This window comes from Equus caballus, chromosome X, assembly GCF_041296265.1.
Source record: "Equus caballus isolate H_3958 breed thoroughbred chromosome X, TB-T2T, whole genome shotgun sequence".
Lineage (NCBI taxonomy): Eukaryota > Metazoa > Chordata > Mammalia > Perissodactyla > Equidae > Equus > Equus caballus.
In genome coordinates this window covers 96,666,548-96,690,539 of record NC_091715.1, presented here as the reverse complement: position 1 = coordinate 96,690,539, position 23,992 = coordinate 96,666,548, and the positions used below count along the sequence as shown (strand labels likewise).

Below are 23,992 nucleotides of genomic sequence, written 5' to 3'. Positions count from 1 at the left end.
CAAGAGCTGTCTGTGTCTCAGGTGTCACACCTGTAAAATAAGAAGGTGAGTCGAGTTGTTGGACTCTAGGGTTCTGAAACTTTAGTGTGCATCAGAATCACCTAGAGAGCTTGTCAAAACAGATTGCTGTCCCTCTACCTCCATTCAATTTCTTATTCAGCAGGTCTAGGGTGAAGCCAGGAAATGTGCATTTCTAACAAATCTCAGGTTATGCTGAGGCTGCTGGTCCAGGGACCACACTTTGAGAACCACTGCCCTAGGAGAATGCCAACAACCTGAAGTGCAAGAATCTGAACCCACCCACCATAGCAGGGTTCCTGAGGCACCTGCCAAAGTGTCACAAGGTATCAACAGGGAACAGTAGTGTTGTTTCAAATGAAGAAACTCAAGCTGAACCACAGCAGTGCATTAGCCTGCCAATTAGCAATAGGAGCGGAGTGGGGGAGAGGTTGTGGGTGAGCCAGAAGGAAATTAGGAAGTTGTGACCTGAAACGGAGACTAATAAGACCATCCAAAGTCTGAAATCAGAAAATGAAACCAGGTAGAGCACAAAGCTGGGTGAAACATTTTGTTGTAATGTAAGGTGACATTGTCATAAACGACGGGATGGGAGAGAACTACTTAAAGCAATGAGCCAGGACACAGGAGGAGCACCTTTGCTGAGATGGGACTATAGGAATGAAAGCTCCTGTGAGGTTAACAAGAAGGCCAACGCTCCCAAGCCTTGGCTTTGGCGGGGCACAAGGCTTGGGTCTCTGTTGGCCCATAAAGGTCCTGAAGAGGCTTTGCCCAAATATTTTTCCATCTTCATCTGAAGGAAATTGGAAAATATGTATTTTAGGCAAAAAGAGTAATTCCAGATGAATGATCTGGAATGCAAAAAGGAATGAGCAATATGTGGGTTAAGTGTAAAGGAACACTAACCATTTGAAGATAATTATCATACTGTTTTGTTCAAAGTTGGGTAATGCAAGACCCTGACATCAATACTGTATGCCTTTCTAACCACCTTTAAATATTTCAATGGAAGCTTCAAAAATGAATTATGATAGTTAATTCTATCATTACATAGACACAGAAAAATAGCCATCTATTTGTGGGAGTCTATGGGATAATGTGTACGTATACATGTATGTATATATGCATGCATGTATACACATGAACATTATATATACTGCAATCTTTGCAATACTTAAAAAGCACCTTTGCTAATGAGCTCATCCAATAAAACCATATCCATATTCACTTGTGAACATATTGAAGTACAGTTTTATTGAACTCACACATATTTCCACGCCTACCAAAGCACACAAAACATCTATGAATATATAATATCTACATAGTCAAGAACTAAGGTCAAAGTTTGATATAGTCTTTCTTATCACCCTTCCTAGATTAACACTCCTTTAAAATCAGTGAACATAAAAACACACTGATGAAAGCATCTGTACTCCTGAGATGCTCCTAGAAAATTAGTAGTTATTAGCTATTGCTGAATGGCATGTTCTGGTGTGACAAAAACATATACAGTAGGAGATGTCTATTGTAACATATGGGGCATTACACTTCTGAGAAGATTGTGAATCAACCAAATGTCTTTTAGAAATGGAGTGAAAGCGAAAAGAGGCCCTCCTATAGTATCTAATATAATTGTGGAAACACAATGTAGAGGAAAATGTAAGAAAACAGGAAGAGACTGCTTACTTCCTTTCAAAGAGAAACTGAATTGCTGAGGCAGTTCTCGCTGCCTTATTTATCTATTAGATTCCTCACAAGTCATGACGTCACCCACCAGGAAGCAATGCATCAGGAAGAGTGGGACAGTGCAACAATCCCGAAGAAGGGGAGAGAGGTGCAGTGGAATGACAAAAAGCGGTCAACAACTCAAAAAATCCAAACAGATGGATGGATAAATATCATCTAAAAGTATTCCATGGGAATCAGAAACTAGCTCAGAAAACTGCCCAGGCAAAAGAAAGATGCCTACAACAAAGGACTTAACATTTTGCAAACTGAAACTTGGTATCTCTTGAATACCAGAGACTTAGAGATGGCCAACTTCCACAGGAAGATTTGTTTTCTCTACCATATTTGTGAGACAAGCAACTAGCTTATCCCCGTCCCCCAAACAAACAAACAAAACAGAACAAAAACCTGGCATCTGGGTCTGTTTTCCATTTAAATACTCCATTTTTTTCTTTAAGACATACTACTGTCAGAGTAGAGGCCAGCCCGGTGGTGGAGTGGTTAGGTTCCCATGCTCCATTTCGGGGGCCCGGGGTTTGCAGGTTTGGATCCCGACTGTGGACCTACACACCACTCGTCAAGCCATGTTGTGGCAGCGTCCCACATACAAAATAGAGGGAGACTGGCACAGATGTTAGATCAGTGACAATCTTCCTCAAGCAAAAAGAGGGAGATTGGTGATGGATGTTAGCTCAGGGCCAATCTTCCTCACCAAAAAAAAAAACCCAAAAAGATATACTGCTGTCTGAGTGAATGCTGTGATGGTGCCTCAAAACTACAGACTTGTGGTTTCATTGTGGTATGCAATCTCCAATCAGTCCGTAGTTACTTTGTCTTGAAAGAGCCACATCCTTCAGAAGAAGCATTAACTACTGAAGTCCAGGCCACGCAGTATCTTTTCCTGAGGTTATAATTATCTGTGATTTTAAAAAGAAGAACCCGTCTATTTCCTCATAAACATGTTTCGTTTGTTCCTCTGGGGTCTTAAAATGAGAGAGCGGACGAGGGAGGATAAGCTGGGAACAGCACTGCCAACTCCACATCACCACCCCCTTTTCTACCCATGAGGACAGAAGTACCTTTTGGGGGTTTCATTTACTGTCATGGTTACTCAAGTGAAAAGGGATAGTTTTCAACATGCTTGAGCCACAGGAGCTCACGCTAGATGCCTCAAAAGTCCAGGCTGCGTGTACTGTGGGGGATGGATCGTGGTCACACTTAAAGCTTAATGTAGTCACAGTCCATCTCTATAGCTCGATCTCCATTTCCTCTCAAAATATGATCGGATAGCTCTTAAAACAAAGCAGCATTGACTCTTGGAGCGAAGAAAAAGAGATGCAAAGAACAGTCTAACAAGACCTAACAACATAATGGATTCTGCTTACGCCAGAGAGAGCTCTGACTCAGAGCCAGTTGCCTCAAACAAGTAAAGCATCTTTTTAAAACATTGGGGAAGACACAGGGGAGGCAGTTTCATATATCATACTGAAGTTCAGGAGAACGAGGTCAGTTAAGCACTCTGTCCTGAGACACACACCTTTCATTTTCGATTGTTTTCAAATAAAAAGAGAGAAATCTCCTTTTCAAGTTGGATTGTTTAAATGCACCTACAGCTACTCCTGTCTAGCAAAGGCAAGGCAGGCTCTCCCTATTGATGCATTTCAAAAAAGGTTCAATTGGCAAAAGGAAGCAAGTGGAAAGGGTTTTTGACAAAAGAGGACTAGAGGGAACACACTTGTCTTTCACAGAAAGACTGTGCTAGAAAAGCAGACGAGGTAGCAGCTCAAACTGGGAATGCGTGGATATTGGTGAGATAAACAAGGAATTTGGGAAACTTCCTCAACTTCAAACACCCAACTGCATAAAACTATTAGCTTAAAAATGGGGATGGGGGTTACGTTATAAATATGAAAGACTGAAATCCAAACGGGACAATGTATTATGGCTTTCAGCTTACAGCACAGCCTAACCCAGCATACTCTGAGAATGTGGTTCTTCTCACAGAACCATACAGGTCTGTAAAGAACCCCCGGGACCCTGTCCCACCCTCAGCAGGGCTGTGCCTGTGGCTCCTTAGACCTATACACATCCATCCTGTTTAGTGATGCTCCGAGTAATTCCTAGGCAGCCCTGTCCAGGGCTTGGCAAATAGAAAAGGCTAGATCAAATTCAGGGGCTCTGAAATATCTCCTCTGATAGAGAATTTTATCTTTTTTAAACAATGTACATTTAAAGTAGATTGTGATACTAGTTCAAACAAATAAAAGTATTACGTCATCCATAGTTAACTGCATATTTAAATGGATAATTATTTTTCGCTTCCCAAGTGAATCATACCATCATCTTCCGGGCTATTATGAAATAGCATATGAAACCCATTGTTGATTTAGAAGACAATCAGGTATTCTATGTTTAGGTTAGAATGTTTTTCTAATACTATTATACCAAAGACATAACTGCTTTCTTAAACTGAGATATGTTTTTATCCTATTTTTCCTACTAACTAGTCAAGATATCATATACTTTATAGATTGCTCATGTGTGAAGGGAGCGACTGAGGACTGAAGATTGACTAGACACAAAGAAGAAAAATAGAAGTTTTCATACATAAAAAGAGGTGAAAAAAAGTGAAATATACGTCATACGCTGCACATGGTCCTGTGTGGGTGGATACAGATACACACACACACACACGCAGCAAGAGCCATTATTTCTTCCAGAAGAGACACACACCGAGAGGGAGAAACGCTGACAGTTAGTAACCCCTTAAGTAGGTTAATGGTGCTGACTTATCAGACAACAATACCATGATTAGGGGATGTCACCCTTGCTCTGCACGCTGTGGGCACTCAATCAATACTTGTAGAATTAAATTAAAAATCACTGAAAGGTTTTCATCCACAATAATCCTTTTGCACATTTAGTGTAACAATAGATTTCGTCCTGATTCGGAAGCAGCCCAGGGGCTCAGGGATTCAATGTGGGTGGAACGAATATAATTTTCAAAAAAAAGTCATTAGAGACTCAGTTGGGTTCAGCGCAGCTTGTTGGTTCTGGGAATCTGTTAGGTGTAATTACTGACACGAATCTAAACGTGTTTGACTGAGAACAGAGCCAAATTAATTGCAATGTTGGTTTATAACAGCTGTTATTCATTTGACACTTTTCTGTAATAAGAATTAGAATATTAAAATATGGAACCAAAGCATATTTTCTAATAAATGATTAGGCCACCTGCAACGTGTTTTGGTCATTTCTTGTGCAGTCAATTTGATTGTTTTCACCCACACGCTCCAATATTTTCATGGTTTTCTGCCTAGTAAAGTCACATAAGGCGTACATGGCAACAAGCACATACAGCAGAGAGAAGCCAAATTTGTAACTGCCAGCGTTACTCATCTTCTAATAAGAACTGATGAAATCTTGTTAAATGCTCAACACACTGAAGGCAGCTCTTACAGTTTTTGCAAATCTGAGTTTCTGCATTTAGAATGTAAGAACTCTTAATGAGATCTAAAGCATATTACCTATCTTGTTTTGCATATTTATTTTTGTCTCCTATTTAAAAGAATATTTTTAGTAGATGTAGAAATTGGTTTTACTGCTAAGGCAGATAGAATAAGAGTTCAGCACTTATTTCCAGTGAACTGATGTCAGAAATGTAATTATTTTGGTAAGAGGTCAGGAAAAAATTACTAATGATAAGCGGCTCAAATAGACTACAGGAAAAAACAACTAGAACCTTCAACTAATCTAGAGTGTACTCTGGAGTTAGCACCAATGTAGTCCTCCCAGCAACACTTGTGTGCAGTGATCACTGGTGCTCTGAATAATGGCCCAGAGACAGTAACAAAGTCCTAATGATCTATTCGTGGTCTATATATTGTGTCCTGGCTATAGGTAGAAAATTAGATTTAAGCCCTAAATGCTGCACACTTTCACCTGTGTAAAATGAAAAGCCAAAAATACTGAGGGAGGGGGGAGGTTGATTGGGAGGGTGAGGGGAGGGTTAGGGACTACTAGAGTTCAGAAAGACGATGAACAATAAAGACTGATGCACAAGGGGTTTTCTATAGAATTACAAAATCAGATTAATCATAACATCTCTTCCTCTAGACATTCTAGTCAACCAAGATTTTATTGCAGTGATTACTGCCATTAATAGTTTTCCTTGATATGTTCACTGAAATAACTATTACTCTTAACGGGATAACAACATTTAATACTTAGTAAGTGCTAATTATGTGCCACGCAAGTGCTAAGAGATTTGCCTGTATTCTCTCATTTAATTCTTATGAAAATCCTAGGAGATAGATGCCATTTTTTTGAGGTAACATTGGTTTATAACATTATATAAATTTCAGGTGTACATCATTATAATTTGACTTCTGTATACACTACATCATGTTCCCTACCAAAAGTCTAGTTTCCATCTGTCACTATGCAAATGTCCCCCTTTACTCTTTTTGCTCTCCCCCCATCTCCCTTCCTCTCCGGGAACCACCAATCTGTTCTGTCATCTATACGCTTGTTTGTTTAACTTCTACATACAAGAGAACTCATACACTATCTATCTTTCTTCTTCCTACTTCTCTCACTTAGTATAATACCCTCAAGGTCCATCCGTATTGTTGCAAATGGCAAGATCTCATCTTTTTTATGGCTAAGCAGTATCCCATTGTGTATATATATACCATATCATCCACCAATGGGCACTTAAGTTGTTCCCAAGTCTTGGCTATTGTGAATAATGCTGCAGTGAACATAGGGGTGCACAATCTTTTTGAATTAATGCTTCTGTGTTCTTTCCCCGGGTTTATAGGCAAGGAAGCTGAGGATCCTAGAGGTTAGGTGAATTGCCCAAAGTTACACTGTTTAGGGGGCAGAGTCAGGATTTGAGCTCAGGTTTTTCTAGCTCCAAAGAAAAAGAGGTTGAACGCATTTCAATTGAAGGCTAAGCCAATAAAAGATCCATCTGAGATGACATGTCATTGGGGTCAGCAGGATCAGCCAGTAGGGTGTGATTGACCATCGGATGGTGACTACCGCGGGAGCTCCTCTTGCACCTCCATGCTTTAAGCCAGTGCTTGAACTTAGCAATTCAAAAAGTGTTTATTGAATGAATGGCAGCTATATGGCATGGTGTTGCCTAAAATGGACCTAAAGATGTTTCATTAAAATAACAAAGTCTCATATTTATACTAAATACCTTAGTTTGCTAAAAGCTCTAAAGATCTGGGCAAATCTTTACTGTACTGAATAATTTTATTTGGGAAAAAGCCCCACAAATCCCTAGTGAAAAAACAAACAGAGAACAAAGAGAAAAAGTTCTGATTTTGAATAAACGTAGATTTCTTGCTAATGTAGGGAGCAAGGCAATTTAAGTAAATGGAATATCAACCAGATAGTCTTTTGTTCTTCATAGATAAGGCTTTACTACGTCCATGATTCTTTTCTAGGACCACCAAGTATACACACTTGTTAAGCTTTCCTTTAGCTTCTCATACAAGCTAAGCTCATAGCTGTTCATTAGCATTTGTGAAGTATGCTAGAATGATGGTACCTACATTGTCTCAGTAATTTATATTATCGGAGGTGCTTTAATACCACTGGGTTCAATTCCATTATTTACAGGTATTCTAATCTATAATTTTGGTTACTGTAATTTAACGTCTGGGGTATGACGTTAGGAAACATAGTTTCAACCTATTCCCATCAAAATAATGTAATGTGAAATGAATTCACTTACTTATAAGATGTAATTATTTTAAAACTTGGAAAACAGAGAAAAACAAAACTGCTATCCACCACTAAATGATAGAGTTTAAATGTTTAGGTTTATTGGTTAAAATATGCTAATTCTCTCTCAGAAGGCTGATTTATCATCAAATCTGACTAAGGTAGCTGATTCTTTATCATCATACAAGAACTAAATAGGCAATTCTAATTTCCATATAATCTTATATAAGAAGGAACAAAACTGTTCCTGATTAAATAATATTTGCATAAGAAACACACTTGGAGTTTCCAATTTCAAAACACCCTTTTTTAAATGCATTTCTTTTTATTGCTTCCTCCAAGTCCTCGCAATTAATTTGCTGACTTCCACAAACATGAAAAGAAAGAGATTTATTCACAAATATTATGAATATTCGGTAAGCTTTCTTTTCTACCTACAGAATTAATTAATTTATTTTTAGTGGTCCCTAAGTTAATTATCATCTATACTAATATAATCAAAGGTTGGAGAACATAGATTACACCAAGTACTTTGCATAGTTTATATACTATTATACATTTTAGAGTACATTTATTGATTTAACATATTTTTGCTGCATTTAAATTAGCTTTCTCAATTTTACATTGAAATAAATAGTATGTTACTGTGCATGCTCTAATTATAATTATTTGGGAAATGGTGCAATAAATGTTGGTTGGGTGAGTGAAATAACCTACTATGTCAAAAAACATCAATACATAATTATAGATTGGTAAAACTGTGCTGTTCTTAAAAAAAAAAAAAAAAAACAGTCTTGGCCATCAGCGAATCTGTTGCTAGTAACTGCCACTGCCTCTTTTCCATCTCTTCTATGAAATTTTTCCTTCCTGTTACCACCTTCTTAAACTGCCACAGGTTTAAACTCCTTTTTTGAAGAGAGAATCAGGTATGAGCTAACTCCTTTTTTTTTTCACCTTTCACTGTTCTTTTCCAGCTACATCCACCTTGTGTTCACCTCTCCTCTCTTGTGCTTCTGGCTCCCTACCTCGGTAATTCCTGAACAACCTCCTATTATCATCTTGGCTCTCCTACCTCACCACACCACAACTCCCCTGTCTGACTTGGAAGGCTCTTCATAGTCTTCGCAAGTCTCCTCCATCTTTGCAACAGTTTTCCAGTTCAAACTCTCCTCTCCCATCGATGACAACGAGGACAATGACAATGTCAGAAAATATTTACTGAACATTAAACTATTTATCAGAGACCCAAGACATCAACATATAATTGAGAGACTGGAGTATAAGTCATACCAGTCTCTGTGGGTTACCTCGTTTAGCCCCCACAATAAGAAGGAAGGTGCTTTTTTTCCATTTTATATATGAGGAAATTAAGGCACAGAGAGATGAAATATCTTGTCAGAGATTATATAGCTGGTCAGTTGTGAGTCTGGGACTTGAACTTAGGACCTGTCCTCTTCCTCATTTTGATGTACTTTCCTGTGGGCCATTAACACACCCTACATGAGGCCCGCTGCCTTAAGCGCTGCTGTGCACTATTGCCCATGTTATTCCCACTTGAATAGTGTCGCCTCTGCTTAGTCAAATATTACCCATCCTTCAGCATCTAATTCGATTGATAAATCGAGAGACTATACTTAGCCTTCTCCGTGAAACCTTAGGTCATTTTACCAGACTTCATCGATTTCCCATTTTAATAGTTTTAAATAATCTCTATTATACATCAGTACCTTGTTTTCTGGTTCAGCTTTATTTCGTCTAAAGGGTAGCAGAATATGTCACCCCAAAATACGCCACTTTGGCATAAGGATTATTTTGGGCTGAAAGCAACTGAGAAGAAGCAGATACAAGAAAAGCTCTCTGCCTTCCCCCTATTTGCCTAAAAGCAGGACATAAATTTGTAATGGTGGCCTTCTTCCCCTTTTTACCAAGAGAACAGAAGTTAACCACCAGAGACAACTCTAGATAGATCCTTATCAGTCCAGAAATGGCACGAGAGGAGCATACGTCACAAACTTTACTGACTAACCTTTATGTTCTATTAGTTCTCCCATACATTTACCTTCCCACAATTTGCTGCCTTAGAAACTCAAAGTCCTTTTCTTTTGTCTTATCTAAAAATTTCCGAAAACGTATCATTCTTTTGTTAAGATGCTACATAAGCTCAAGTTCTAAGCACCCCTTTGAGTCACTCTCCAGGGAGTGCTCCCATGTGCATGTGTGATGCATTAATAAATCTGTTTGTTTTTCTCTTGTTGATCTGTCTTTTGTCAGTCTAACTGACAGGGCTCCAGCCAAAGAACCTACGACTGCTAGTGGCAAAACAGTTTTTCCTCCCCTGCACATCTCTCTGACAAAATTGTGAACTTCTTAAGAATGAGGACTATGTCTTGAATTTTTTCCAGATTCTTCAATGAGCACAAAATGACTCTTTCAGCAGCAGCAGCAGCAGCAGCAAGTATATTCTAGGCACTGTTATGTACTGTACTTAATTATCTCATTTCATCTTCACTAAAACGATAGGAGGTAAATGTCACTATCCTACATTACAGATGAGATAACTGAGGCATGAAGAGACAGAGGAACAAAACAAGGTCATAAAGCTACTACGTGGCAGAGCCAGGAGTGATCTCCACTTTTTACCACACAGACTTTAATAACTTTTTAGTCATGCCACTTAATGTTTACAAAATGACTATTTCTTTAACATATAATTCATGTCTTTTTTCTCCTTTGCAATTTAAATAAATATTATTTCTTATCATGGCCTTCGCCTTCTGATAGCCAATTCTCTCAAAATGGAGGCTTGAAACATGATATTTTTTATGGATTTAACTTGAAAGATATAATTCTCTGGTTGCTTTGTTTCCACGATATCTTTACTTAATTCTGAGCTCAGCTGATCACTTCTAGATTATAGAAATAATCTTTTGTGTTTGCTTTATCTTATCATTCTTCTGAATAATTAAATTCTAAAATAGTTTTCCTTGATGAGTGTATATAATATTGCAAGCCAGATAAATATATCTTACTCTTGTTACCTATTAGCTATATGGGATCATGGGAAATTTACAAAAAGGGAGAGGTTTGCAATTTTGCTAAGTTGATATGAAAAAGAAACTTTACAGAAAGAGTATATGTGTTTTTAAAGTTGTTTGTAATTTCCAAGTGACTCTCTTCATCCAAGAGACTCTTTACTTGACTATCTTTACCATAGTTAAGACCCTCTGGTTCCAATGGCCCCTATCTCTAGTCACATGTGCATGAAGTACCTCTACACTCTATATAATACGGATCTCACAATGGCAGTCAAATGTGCTGCATCACCTCTCTTCCACTGGAAAGGAAGTGTACAAGGTTCTTTCAGTGGAAAGTGGATAATACTGCTCTAAATGGACACATTTAAAGTTCTCCGAATAAGGTTCTGACTGTACCTCGTTCTCATGTGCATTCCATGGTGGGATTCCACCATGCTTCCTCCCAGGCTCTCAGAAGGTCTGCGATTTACTTCCGCCTAGTTAACAACAGCATCTGTTACAAGACACTGTCTGAAAAACTCACTGACACTGATTTCATCTTGACACCCAACTATCCAACTCTGTTCTTACTCTTTCTTTCCTGCATCTTTCTATCTTCTTAAGACTACATGATTCCAATGGAAGGCTGTCTTTTGAAACATATTTATAAGTACTAACACATATATACTCTTAAGTGTAAAATAATATTACAATAAATAATAAGAAGTATTTGCAACATATGGGCTGTAAATCAAGAACCTAATGGTGAAGTTTACCATTTGATTGATCTATAACTAGAGATATGATAACAATACATAAAAGATAAATCTTATTTTAAAGTGTGTTTTGCATGTTCAGATCACTTGGCTAAGCATTTGCATGAAACCTTATTTGGATCTTTATGCTACAGCTTCAGTGATATTTGAAGAGGTAATTAATCACATCTTGGTAAATGAAGATAATACTATAGACACAATAAAAATAGATTCTTTCTTTTCTTTTCTTTCTGTTATAGGTATCTTTTTAGGGAAATAGCGAAAGGTTGCTATTTACTTGGGGGAACAGGGGTGTGATGCAGTGTGGGAACAAGATGATGTTCTTGGCACAAAACTGAATCGACTGTCTTGACTGCTTGCTCTGTTCACCATTCATCTCAGAGATTCTCCAAATGTGGTCTGGGGACTCATGGGGGCCTCTGAGATCATTTCAGAGCTGCAAGGTCAAAACTACCTTCATAGGAATACTGATACTTTTTTGCCTTTTTCTCTCTCATTCTTCTATGAGTGTATAGTGTTTTCCAGAAGCTACATGACAAATGATATTGTGTTAGATTGAATGTAGAAGCAGGTATGAGAATCAAGCTGTCTTTTATTAAGCCGGACTTCAAAGAGATTTACAGCACTCATTTTTTCTCTTCTTACTAACTTTTTGGGAGGGAGATTTTGGAAGATAAAGCTACTTTTCATAAAAAGGTGTTATTTAAAATGAAATATGTTTACTATTGTTATTTTAATAGAATTAATAAATAATTTTAAAATTATTTATCTTGAATAATTGTATTTATTATATTTCTGTTTTAATTCTAACATGATAAATGTCAATATAACCCAAATAAGCAAAAGGTATTTGAGGTCCTCAATAGTTTTTAAGAGTGTAAGTGGGTTCTGAGATCAGAACCTCTGATTTACATTTTACCCTGGTGATCTCATTCAAACTCATATGTTATAGGTTGAATTGTATAATTAATTAAGATGAGGTCATACTGGAGTAGGTTGGACCCCTAATCTGATATGACTGGTGTCCTAATAAAAAGAACACCAAGTGAAGAGACAGACATGCACACAAGGAGAAGGCCACATGATGATTGAAGTTCTGCTGCCAGAAGCCAAGGAACTACCAGAAGCCAGGAGAGAGGCCTGCAACAGATCCTTTCCTAGCATCTTCACAAAGAGCATGACCCTGCCTACAACTTGATTTCAGACTTCTGTCCTCTAGAATGCAAGACAATAAATTTCAGTTGTTCTAAGCCTGCCAGTTTGTGGTCCTTTGTTACAGCAGCCCTAGCAAACTAATACAACCTAACTTTAATCATCAAAACCCAATGATTTCCACGTCTGTCTACTAGTCCAAACCTCCTTTCTGAGTTTCATACACACACATACAATGGCTTCTTAGAAACTTCCCATCTTTATGATGTGCGTGGAAATGAAACATGTTCAAAATGAAACTAATCATTGTAACCCTCCTGATGAAATTGGCGCTATTCCTGATTTTTTTTTTTTCTTAATGAAGGGTACCACCTTCTTTAATGACTCCTTCCTTGGTTTCCACATCTAATCAATCATCATAGTCAGTCAACTCTACCTCTTAACACCCCTCTGGTGATAGTTAATTTTTGTGTCATCTTAGCTGGCCACGGTACCCAGATATTTGTTCAAACATTACTCTGGATGTTTCTGTGAGAGTGTTTTTGGATGAGATTAACATTTAAATCAGTGGATTTTGAGTAAAGGAGATTGCCCTCCATAATGTGGGCGGGCCTCATCCAATCAGATGAAGGCCTGAATAGCTCAAAAGACTGACCTCCCTCGAGCAAGAGGGAATTCTGCCAGCTTACTGCCTTTGGACTTCAACTGCAACACTGGCTCTTTCCTGGGTCTCCAGCCTGCCATCCTATCCTGCAGATTTTGGCCTTGCCAGCTTTCATAATCACATGAGCCAATTCCGTAAAATAAATCTGTGTTTATATATCCACAGCCTACAGAACTCTGATACACCTCTTTCTGGTGACTTCTCTAACCTTACTACCACTGCATCAGTTCAGGCCACCATTATCTCTTGTCAGGACTATGATAATAACCTCATAATCTCTGCTGTCTCAGGCCCTTCCCTTTCCAGTCCATTCTCTATGCTTTTGTCAAAATGGTCTTTCTAAGAAACCTATCTGAGCACATCACTTTCCCATTTATAAACTTCATAGGTTTCTCACAGCTTTCAGGTAAGACCCTTAGCATAGCCAAGAGATTGCACAACCTGTCCCCTACCTCTTCCAGCCTCTTCTTTCGCCAATCCTCCAGGCACATAAGGGTGCTAACTTACAGTGCTATTCCACTGACTCCATTCTCTTTTAAGTGAAAACTTCCTACAAATACCCATTGCCATGCTGTGCTCCAGTGTTTTTCCTACTCGAGTGACCTTCAGTTAGGACCAGTTCTTTTGAATCTAATTAGGAAGTTTGCTAAACTATGTTGCTGCTATTCATTTTGCCTTGGCTATTTACCTTTTTTCTTCTTTTAAAATTATGCTATATTTATTTCCTGGGTAGAAAAGAAAAACTATAGTCAATATCTGAAAATTCTTACATATTTTAAAGGTATGCAGAATAAACTTAATGATATAGAAATCATTTCCGAAGATTAGCCATTAAGAGAAAAAAATTTAAAAATAGAAACACCATATGATCCAGCTATCCCACTACTGGGTATTTACCCAAAGAACTGGAAATCAACAATTCAAAGAGATTTATGCACCCCTATGTTCATTGCAGTGTTATTCACAATAGCCAAGACGTGGAAACAATCCAAGTGCCCATCAACGGATGAATGGATAAAGAAAATATGATGCATATATATATATACACACAATGCAAGACCACTCAGCCATAAGAAAGACAAAATCGTGCCATTTGTGACAACATGGATGGATCTTGAGGGTATTATGCTAAGCAAAATAAGACAGACAGAGAAAGACAAATACTGTATGATTTCACTCATATGTGGAAGATAACACACACATGGATAAGGAGAACAGATTGGTGGTTACCAGAGGGGAAGGGGATAGGGGGAGGGCAAAAGGGATAAAGGGGCACATGTGTATGGTGACGGATAAGAACTAGACCATCGGTGGTGAGCACGATGCAGTCTATACAGAAACTGATACATAACAATGTACACCTGAAATTTACACAATGTTACAAGCCAACATGACTTCAATAAAATAACTTTTAAAAGAAGAGACAATATAGTGCAGAATAATTGATAACGATTAATAATTATAATTAAAAATCCATAGTAATAATTAATAATTAACTCGGCCCACAGACTGCCTGGGTTCACATCTTGCTTCTACCTCTTACTATCCTTGTGAACTTGGGTGAATTACTTCTCTGTGCCTCAGTTTTCTCAACGTAAAACAAGATAGCTGTGTTTCCCAATAGGGTTTTATGAGGCTTAAATATGTTCATGTATGTAACACTCCTAGAAGGCTTCCTGGTACACGGTAAGTGCTGTACGTTAGTTGTTGCTGTCATTATTTGACAATGGCATTTATAAGTACAAAGATTCTAGAGCCAGACTATGTGGATTCTAATCTCGGTGCTCACACTTCCTATTTGTGTGACCTTAGGCACGATCCTTAATTTCTCTGAGCCTCACTTTCCTCATCATACAATGAGATAATAATAGAACCTCCTCATAGAGATGTTATGAGGATTAATTAACTTAAAACATGTGAAAGTCTTAGAATGCTGCCTGTTACATGGTCAACGTTATACAGGACTTGCAATTTTGCCTATCATGATATTTAGAAATAGGTGGTCCATATTAACCATACTATCTGGTGTTTTGTTCAGATTTTATTTTGTTTTTAAATTCTCTAACCCTCAGTGACAAAGGCTATGCTTTTTCATTCTTAAATTTTCAGAGTGTAGCTACTTGATGCCGATCACTCTCTTCTTTAAAAAGAAAACAAAACCAAAAATCCCACCTTTAATATACAGTCATTCTTGCAAACCAAGAAAACAACATACACCATGTGGACATCCCAGCATTCCGTGCTTAGGCACACAGCTGAATAAGATGCCCCTGTGTATTTTTTTCAACTTATAATAGTGCTGTCAATATTCATTACGACTTGAGATGCTCAAGCCCCCAAGGAAGAATGTTAATTGTTATTTCACTGTCAACAGACATGTGTCAACAAGATGAAATTAGAGCCCTAAAGCTCATCTCCCCATACCAGTTTTTCTCGTTTCATCTCACCCTCTTCTTCCCTTACCACTGCCTCATCCAGAACATAATATAATTTGGTAACATAAATGAAGAAAGAAAGACAGTTTCAACAACACATCACCCTGCATCAGTTATTGAAAATCCTGAGTGCTCAGTGCAGGGTGACAAGATACATTGACAATATCACAAGAGAAATTTGACACATGGAACTAACGATAGTATGAATTTTCTACCAAAAGCACAATTATTCATTTTATAATCCGAAATTAATTAAGTGCAATTATTTTGCACTTTATACATCTTTTAAGAAATTGGAAGTACTTCCTACCTTTGTTGATATCAATGAGTTGCTTCTTTTTCTTCTGGCGTTCCAACTTTTCTTGTTCAGCTTTTTCTTTCGCAAGCTTTGCCCTCCTAGTCTTCTCTTCCATTTCTTTTCTTTTGTGGTTTTCTTTCACTGCTTCCTGGACACACAAACAAAGTTAAACAAAAATCATTCCATTACTTATATATTGGAGAAGTTGTGCAATTTTAAAACCATATATATATATATATATATATATATATATATATATATATAAATAAAATGGGAAGGTATTACAGCAGCTTCAAAAGTACATGCAAATACTTTTGAGAGAAACAATTAATCTGAAGACATCGCTTCTTGAAAAAAAAAAATAGAAATAACTCAGGGTTCAATTGCCATGACCTGTGGTGCCAGAAAATTAGGGACACCAATGTTTACCGATTTAACAGGAAGCATATATTCTCCATTGCTGAAATATGAAACAGTTTTGATACCCAAGAAAAGGTTTAATGTGCAATATGGCTTAGCAAGTATTTTAGCACTTTCCTGTACATTTTTCTCTTATCTGCAAAATGAGAATTTAAAGAAAAAATCACCTCACAGGATTTTTGTGAGGAAAAATGAGATATAAAGTGCTTAGAACAGAGCCTGATATATTATAATCAAGAAACTTTGGTCCATGATGGTGATGGTGGTGGCTGTGACAGGGCAGTAATGATTAAGTCTCACGAGGCAGGCCATGAAACAATCAGCTCCATGGTCACAGGAAAGACATACTTGAAGTTTAATAGCCTTTTACACACCAAGATCTTCAGAAATGCTGAAACATATTTCAAGCTATTTTATGTTTTATTTTGGATAGATTATTTGCAGAACTCATGTGAAACTCAGCACATTCTAGTAGATGGTATAGGAGAAAGCTGGAGTAAACTGATCAGCGGGAATACTACTACTAACCTCCTTTGAGTTCAGAGAAGTCACTAATACAGACAGATATCAACTGCAAGCTCCTTCCATCAAGTTGTTCTGGGTTTTTTTCCTAATATGATCTATTAGATATACTTTATAGCATGTATCAACTATTTCACAAAAACTATTTTGTTCCAGAAACCCTAAAGAAAAGGACTCAATAACAAGAATATATCTCCAAGGCTTTGCATGGAGGTGTCTGTGTTGAATTTTTTTCTTCGTGTTAAAAGACACAAGAATTCAAAATAGCTCTGAAAACACTTTCAAAAAAATCTCCTGACTTGCAACAATTATTAGCACCTCCCCTTTCTACTGCTTCTGTCAGGCTGGTTCCTCTAGCATTAGGCTGAGAGAACAAAATGATCTGGCTCCCGCAGACAAACGCAAAATAAGGTGGAACTCAGACACAAAATAAGGTGGAATAAGAGAATCATAATTTTAGAGCAGGGTTTCTCACCTTCAGCACTATGGTCATTTGGGGCTGGATAATTCTTTGCTGTGTGTTGGGGGGGCTGTCCTGTGCATTATAGAATGTTTAGCAGCACCCCAGACCTCCACTCACTAGATACCAGTAGTACCCCTCCCCAGTTGTGACAACCAAAAATGTCTCCAGAGATTGTGAAATGTCACCTGGAGGGCAAAATTTCCCCAGGTTGGGAACTACGAACCTAGGGAGTTTCCTAGAGATAATTTATTCACAAAAAATTACAAAGTGTCTGCTCTGCTGAACCCAGCTTCTTTTCACAGAAGTGGAAACTGAGTTCTGAATGAGTTTAAATACTTGCCTTAGGCCTCATATTTATGTAATTGCAAAGTTGGGACTAGAACTCATGTCAAACAATTTAGTGTTTGTTTTATTCTTGAAGGAAGAAAAGACAATGTGGATATGACACCCAAAACACAAGCAATCAAAGAAAAAACAGATAAGACTTCAGCAAAATTAAAAACTTTTGTCCATCAAAGGACACTGTCAAGAAAGGGAAGAGAGAACTCAAAGAATGAGAGAAAATATTTGCTAATCATATATCTGATAAGAGTATATAAAGAGCTCTTCCAACTCAACAATAAAAAGATAAATAACCCAATTAAAAATGGGGAAAGGATTTGAATAGATATTTCCGAAAAGAAGATATACATATGGCCAAGAAGTACATGAAAAGATGCTCAAAATCATTAATCACTAGAGAACTGCAAATCAAGACTATAATGAGGTACCACTTCACACCTACTAGGATGGCTGTAATGAAAAGATAAGTGAGAATGTGGAGAAATTGGAACTCTTATTCATTGATGGTGTGAATGTAAAATGATGAGTTATTTTGGAAAAACAGTCTGACAATGCCTCAAAATGCTAGAGTTATATTTATATTATAGGTATCAGTTATATATATAGAATATATCAGAGCTATATTTATATCTTGCCCTATATTAGAGTAATAGTTACCAGAGGACCCAGCAATTCCTCCTTAGTTGTATACCCAAGAGAAAAGAAAACGCATGTTCATATAAAAACTTGTACAAGAATGTTCATCGTGGCATTATTCCCAATAGTCAAAAAGTGGAAATAACTCAAATGTTCATCAACTGATGAATGGATAAACAAAATGCAATATATATCCATATAATGGAATGTTATTCAACCATAAAAAGAATGAAGTACTGATACATGCTACAAAATGGATGAAACCTAAAACACACTATACTAAGTGAAAGAAGGCACATACAAAAGTCCACATATAGTATGATCTCATTAATATGTAAAGTCCAGAACAGGCAAATCCATAGAGACAGATAGCAAATTAATGGTTGCCAGAAAATGGGGGAGGGCAAATGGGGAATAACCACTAATGAGCATGGGGTTTCATTTGGGGGGTGATAAAAATGTTCAGGAATTAATGTGGTGATGGTTGTACAACTTTGTGAATATAGTAGAAGTCACTCAACTGTAAACTTTAAAATAGTAAGTTTCATGACATGTAAATTCTATCTCAATAAAAATTTAAAAAACAGATGTTTGAGAAAGGCAGGATTGAAATAAAATTGTAATTCAGAAAAAAAGATAAGGTAAAAAGGTAATATATACATTTAGGTTCTGATACTAACAAGTTGTACAATCTTTGGTAAGTAACATGAGAGGAGGCAAGTAATAGAGGAGCGATGGGAGGTCAATGCTGTGTATATTTTATTACTGGTCAATTCTCTGATCTGATAAACAGTCAGCAACATCTGGGTGGACTCTTCTATTATCAGTCTAATGGGTTGTTTAGCTGCTGAGTGCTGTCATTTATTATTAAGATGAAAAACTGGTATTTCTTCCTTGTTCAGATAATAACAGCTACTCTTTAATGGAAATCTATTATGTACCAAGTGTTTTAAGCAAATAATTTCTAATCTTTATAGAAAACTTGTAAAGTAGCTATTATTTGTTCTTATTTTACAGATGACAAAACTTAGGTTCAGGTAGGTTAAGTGAGATGCCCAAGACTACCAGAGTCTTGGGCAGACTTAAGTACCAGAACCATGTATGTTCATTTATATTACTGTGATGCCTTCCAAATAGAGTTGCATTCAGTTAAATTTGAATTTCAGACAAACCATGAATAAATTTTTTTAGTACAAGTATATCCCATACAATATGTGGGATATACTTACACTAAAAAAATCACGTAATGTTTGAGACACATTGATCCTAACAAATTATTCATGGATTATTTGCAATTCAAATTTAACTGAGCATCCAGTATTTTTTATTGAAGTATAATTGATATACAATATTATATTAGTTTCAGGTGTACAACATAGTGATTCAATATTTTTATACATTATGAAATGAGCAGCCCAATATGTCTGGTTATCATTGTATTTTTTTTGTGCAGGGTGGAAGATTCACCGTGAGCTAACATCCATTGCCAATTCTCCTGTTTTTTTTTTGCTGCAGGAAGATTAGCCCTGAGCTAATATCTGTGCCAATCCTCCTCTACTTTGTATGTGGGATGCCTCCACAGCATGGGTGATGAGTGGAGCAGGTCTGCACCCAGGATCCGAACCCGTGAACCCCAGGCCCCAGAAGCAGAGTGGGTGGAACTTTAACCACTGGGCCACAGGGCTGGTCCCTCACTGAAGTATTTTTATTTGACAGATCTGGCAATCTTATGCTCAAGATTCTGGTGATTTTTTATAAGCATCCTTTCAGAGACTAAGATCGTCTAATGAAAACAGTAGAACGATTACAAAAACACAAGAAAAGCTCAAATCTAAACCATAATTTGAGAACAGAAATGTTGATATAGATCACTGATAGGCATTATGTAGTTTATGGACTTGAATCCTGCTATTTCTGTAGCACTCTTCACATATTTCTTTCCTTTTTATTTCTTGAAAATACAGTATAACTAAAAGAGAAATGTTTATATAAAAATGTAAACTGATACAATTTAGAGTAGAAGAAAAAAACCCAAATAGTTAATATCAAAGAATCACTAATGGAGAAATTTGTCATACGTGAATAGGTGAAACTTCTATACGAAAGGGAGGCGTGCAATGGGCACTACTAAAACACCGTGAACATAAATCTAGTAAACGATGAAAGAGATCAAGTAATAGGTCCATCAGTTTACATCTGAAATGCTTCAAGAATAGATTAAACTACAAAACCATCAGACAATTTGAAATGGCACGTGCAATCCTAAAGAGCCCAAAACAGAAGAGGAAAATAATTTCTGTGGTTTGGCACTAATGAAAATGAACGAAAGCATCTACAAAGGCACAAATTTTCAGGTAACACAGACTCGGAGTAAGATTCTGGTCCTCATGTCACCAGTTATGTCTTCATGAAGGGGCCTCACGCTGAAAAGAAGACTCTATTCCTCTTGGTGATTTTACTCTTTGGCTCTGGTTTTAGGAAATTAGGAATGGGAAACATGTACCTGTTTAAATTCTTTCCACTAAAGAAAAAAAATTTTAAAAGAGAAAGGGAAAACCTAACTATGGTTTCATATCAATAATCTTTAGTTTTATTAGGGTGAAAGATAAGAAAATTCAAAACTTCAGGGGCTGGCCCCGTGGCCGAGTGGTTAAGTTCGCGCCCTCCACTGCAGGCAGCCCAGTGTTTCCTTGGTTCGAATCCTGGGTGTGGACATGGCACTGCTCATCAAACCACGCTGAGGCAGCATCCCACATGCCACAACTAGAAGGACCCACAACGAAGAATATACAACTATGTACTGGGGGGCTTTGGGGAGAAAAATGAAAAAAAAATAAAATCTTTAAAAAAAAGAAAAAAAAAAAGAAATTTCAAAACTTCAACTCCCATAAAAATGTGAAAGCTGATGGGAAAAGAACTCTTTTGAGGGGTGGGATGTATTCTTTTCCTCTTAATTCCTAGAAAACAAACCCAAATAAGAGAATGAAAACAACAGGAGCAAATTTAAGGTCAGGTTAAAAGAAAATCCATTAAATAAGTGACTGTGATGAACAACACTTTACATTTGTCAAGCCTCACTAAACATCTTAAAACACTAACTCATGCGTACTTAAGCATCATTCTCAAGTAAGCATCCATCATTATTCCTTAGGGTTGGGAATGCCAACTGATTAGATTCTGTCAATGTACAGGACTGTGTTCTGTTAAAAGGATGCTATTTGAGAAAGTGTTTTGGTGGTAACCTCATACAAGATAAGAAATGTTTACAGAAAAAAGTCTCAGTTTTACTGGCATATCTATTTTTCAAGAGTCAGTAAAAAGTACAAAAGGAACAAAATGTAACAGAAAATGTCTCCAGGATTTACTGCAAAATATATTCACCAATCTAATTTCAAATCTCTCACTTAAATCTCTATTGCCTCGCTGAAAAATATGAATAGATTAAAAATCTTATTCCCCTTACTGTGCATAATTAACAAATGAGACCTATGGACTAAAAATATCATATGCAAAAAGAGCTCATGAAAATGCTAAGACCTCTCATTTATTCCAATTAAGCTTTAAGAAATGGATGAAATTGGTTTAGAAAATTCCAAGGGGCTCAGATGCCAGCCTCATTCATGTCAGGTCTACATGAGCATCTTCCAACCTTGTGATATTTGAAAACAAAAACCACCACCACCAAAAACCATTCCTTACTTGCATTGTCTTCACTGGCTTACTACCCCAGTGCTGACTGTAGAAGCGCTTTGTGAGCACTGTGATCTCACAGAAAGGTAGAGCTGAGGGTGAAGAGGTGCAGTGATTACGAAAGAGAATGGACCTGGGAATCAGGTAAACCCGGTTTCAAATCTAAGCTACCATAATTTATCTTAAAAGCTGTGTGACCTTGAACAAGTTAGCAACTTCATCTCTTTGAGCTTTAGTTTCCATATCTGCAGAATGGATGTACTGCTGCTCAAATCACTTCGTTGTTAAAAAGATTAAGAGAAGTAATGTTTATATAAACACTGAAGACAATGCCTGGTACAGAAGAAATGCTCTGTACATGGTGGCACTGATTATTTAATGTAATAGAAACATCTGAAAGTTTGAACGGTAAGAATTTGGTCACAAATTAAGACACAAGAATTAAGACACAAAGGACCACGTGAGTTTCTAAAGGTTTATTCTGCACAACAACCTCTCTCATTTTTAGGATGTGACCTATGACTAGAAGTGTAGCACTTGGCAGTCTACCCTCATAAGCATACCGAACGTGATTTTTAACTGTAGCATATTTGTGGCATTGAAGGTAATTTAAAAAATCCATAGTCGTTCATCGCTTAATGATGGGGATACATTCTGAGAAACGCGTCGTTAGGCGATTTTGTTGTGTGCACACCATAGAGTGTATTTCCACAAACCTAGATGGCATAGCCTACTACACACCTAGGCTATATGGCATAGCCCATTGCTCCTAGGCTACAAACATGTACAGCTTGTTACTCGACCGAAGAATGTAGGCAATTGTAACACAAGGGTAAGTATTTGTGTATCTAAACATATCTAAACACAGAAAAGCTTTAGTAAAAATACAGTATAAAAGATAAAAAATAGTACACTGTAGAGGGCACTTATCATGAATGGAGCTTGCAGGACTGGAAGTTGCTCTGGGTGAGTCTGCGAGTGAGTGGTGAGTGAACGTGAAGGCCTGGGACAGTACTGTCACTACTGTAAACACTGTACACTTAGGCTACACTAAATTTATAAGCAAATATTTTTCTTTCCTCAATAATAAATTAACCTTAGCTTACTGTAACTTTTTTATTTTACAACCTTTTCATTTTTTTTAACTTTTTGACTCTTTTGTAATGACACAGCTGAAAATATACATTGTACAGCTGTATAAAAATTTTTTCTTCATATCCTTATTCTATAAGCTTTTATCTATTTTTAAAACTTTTTTTTTTTTTACTTTTTAAACTTTTTTGTTAAAAACGAAGACACAAACACACGCATTAGCCTAGGCCTACAGAGGGTCAGGATCAGCAATATCGCTGTCTTCCACCTCCATGTCTTGTCCCACTGGAAGGTCTTTGGGGCAACAACCTGCATGGAGCTGTCATCTCCCATGATAACAATGCCATCTTCTCCAATACCTCCTGAAGGACCTGCCTGAGGCTCTTCTTGAGGAGATGTCACTCTTTTCAGACACGTGTTCATGACGGTTTGCTTGGTTTGTTTCTTTTTTCATCATAGATTCGCCTGTAAGCAGATAATGCGCCATGAACATTCCTCTCTCTTAATGAAAACGTTTTGGTGTTGTCCATGTTTTCAAATTTTTTAAGGAACTTGTCAAAGTCTGCAAAAGCTTCTGCTAAAGCCTTCTCTGAATTTTCTTGGGGGTTCTTCTTTTTCTTCTCCTGCAGTTTCCTTTTCTCTTGCTTCTTCTTCAGCTATGTGTTCCTGTTTCAGTTCCAACAAGTCCTCATTAGTCAATTTCTCAGGCACCACCTCTAGGAGCTCCTCTCATCTTGATCCACACCCAGGAAAAATTGTTTGCCATCTTAATCACAGCCTTGTTGATTTTTGCAATCTCCTCATCCTTGGGAAATCCTTTGAAGTCATGGACGAACCTCTTGAGTATCTTCTTCCAGATGCAATTTATACACTCCTTAGTGACATCAACCCAAGTCCAAGCATGGCTCTTGATGCAGCTATAGATGTTGTAATCCTTCCAGAATTGCATCAATGTCTTCTCAGTTGAAGCAATCCTGTAGTAGGGTCCAGTCTTTTCTTTCAA

At 37.3% G+C, this 23,992-nt stretch overlaps 1 protein-coding gene across 7 annotated transcripts in view; it reads right to left on the bottom strand.

Annotated features, from left to right (window-relative positions):
- Nucleotides 1-23,992, bottom strand: part of DIAPH2 (diaphanous related formin 2) — an 814,964-nt gene that overhangs the window by 163,657 nt on the left and 627,315 nt on the right. For all 7 annotated transcript variants that reach the window (XM_023634106.2, XM_023634104.2, XM_001914669.6 and 4 more), the window contains one exon: nt 15,837-15,972. In XM_023634106.2, coding sequence (XP_023489874.1) covers nt 15,837-15,972 — 136 coding nt within the window. The remainder of the gene's footprint in view (nt 1-15,836; nt 15,973-23,992) is intronic.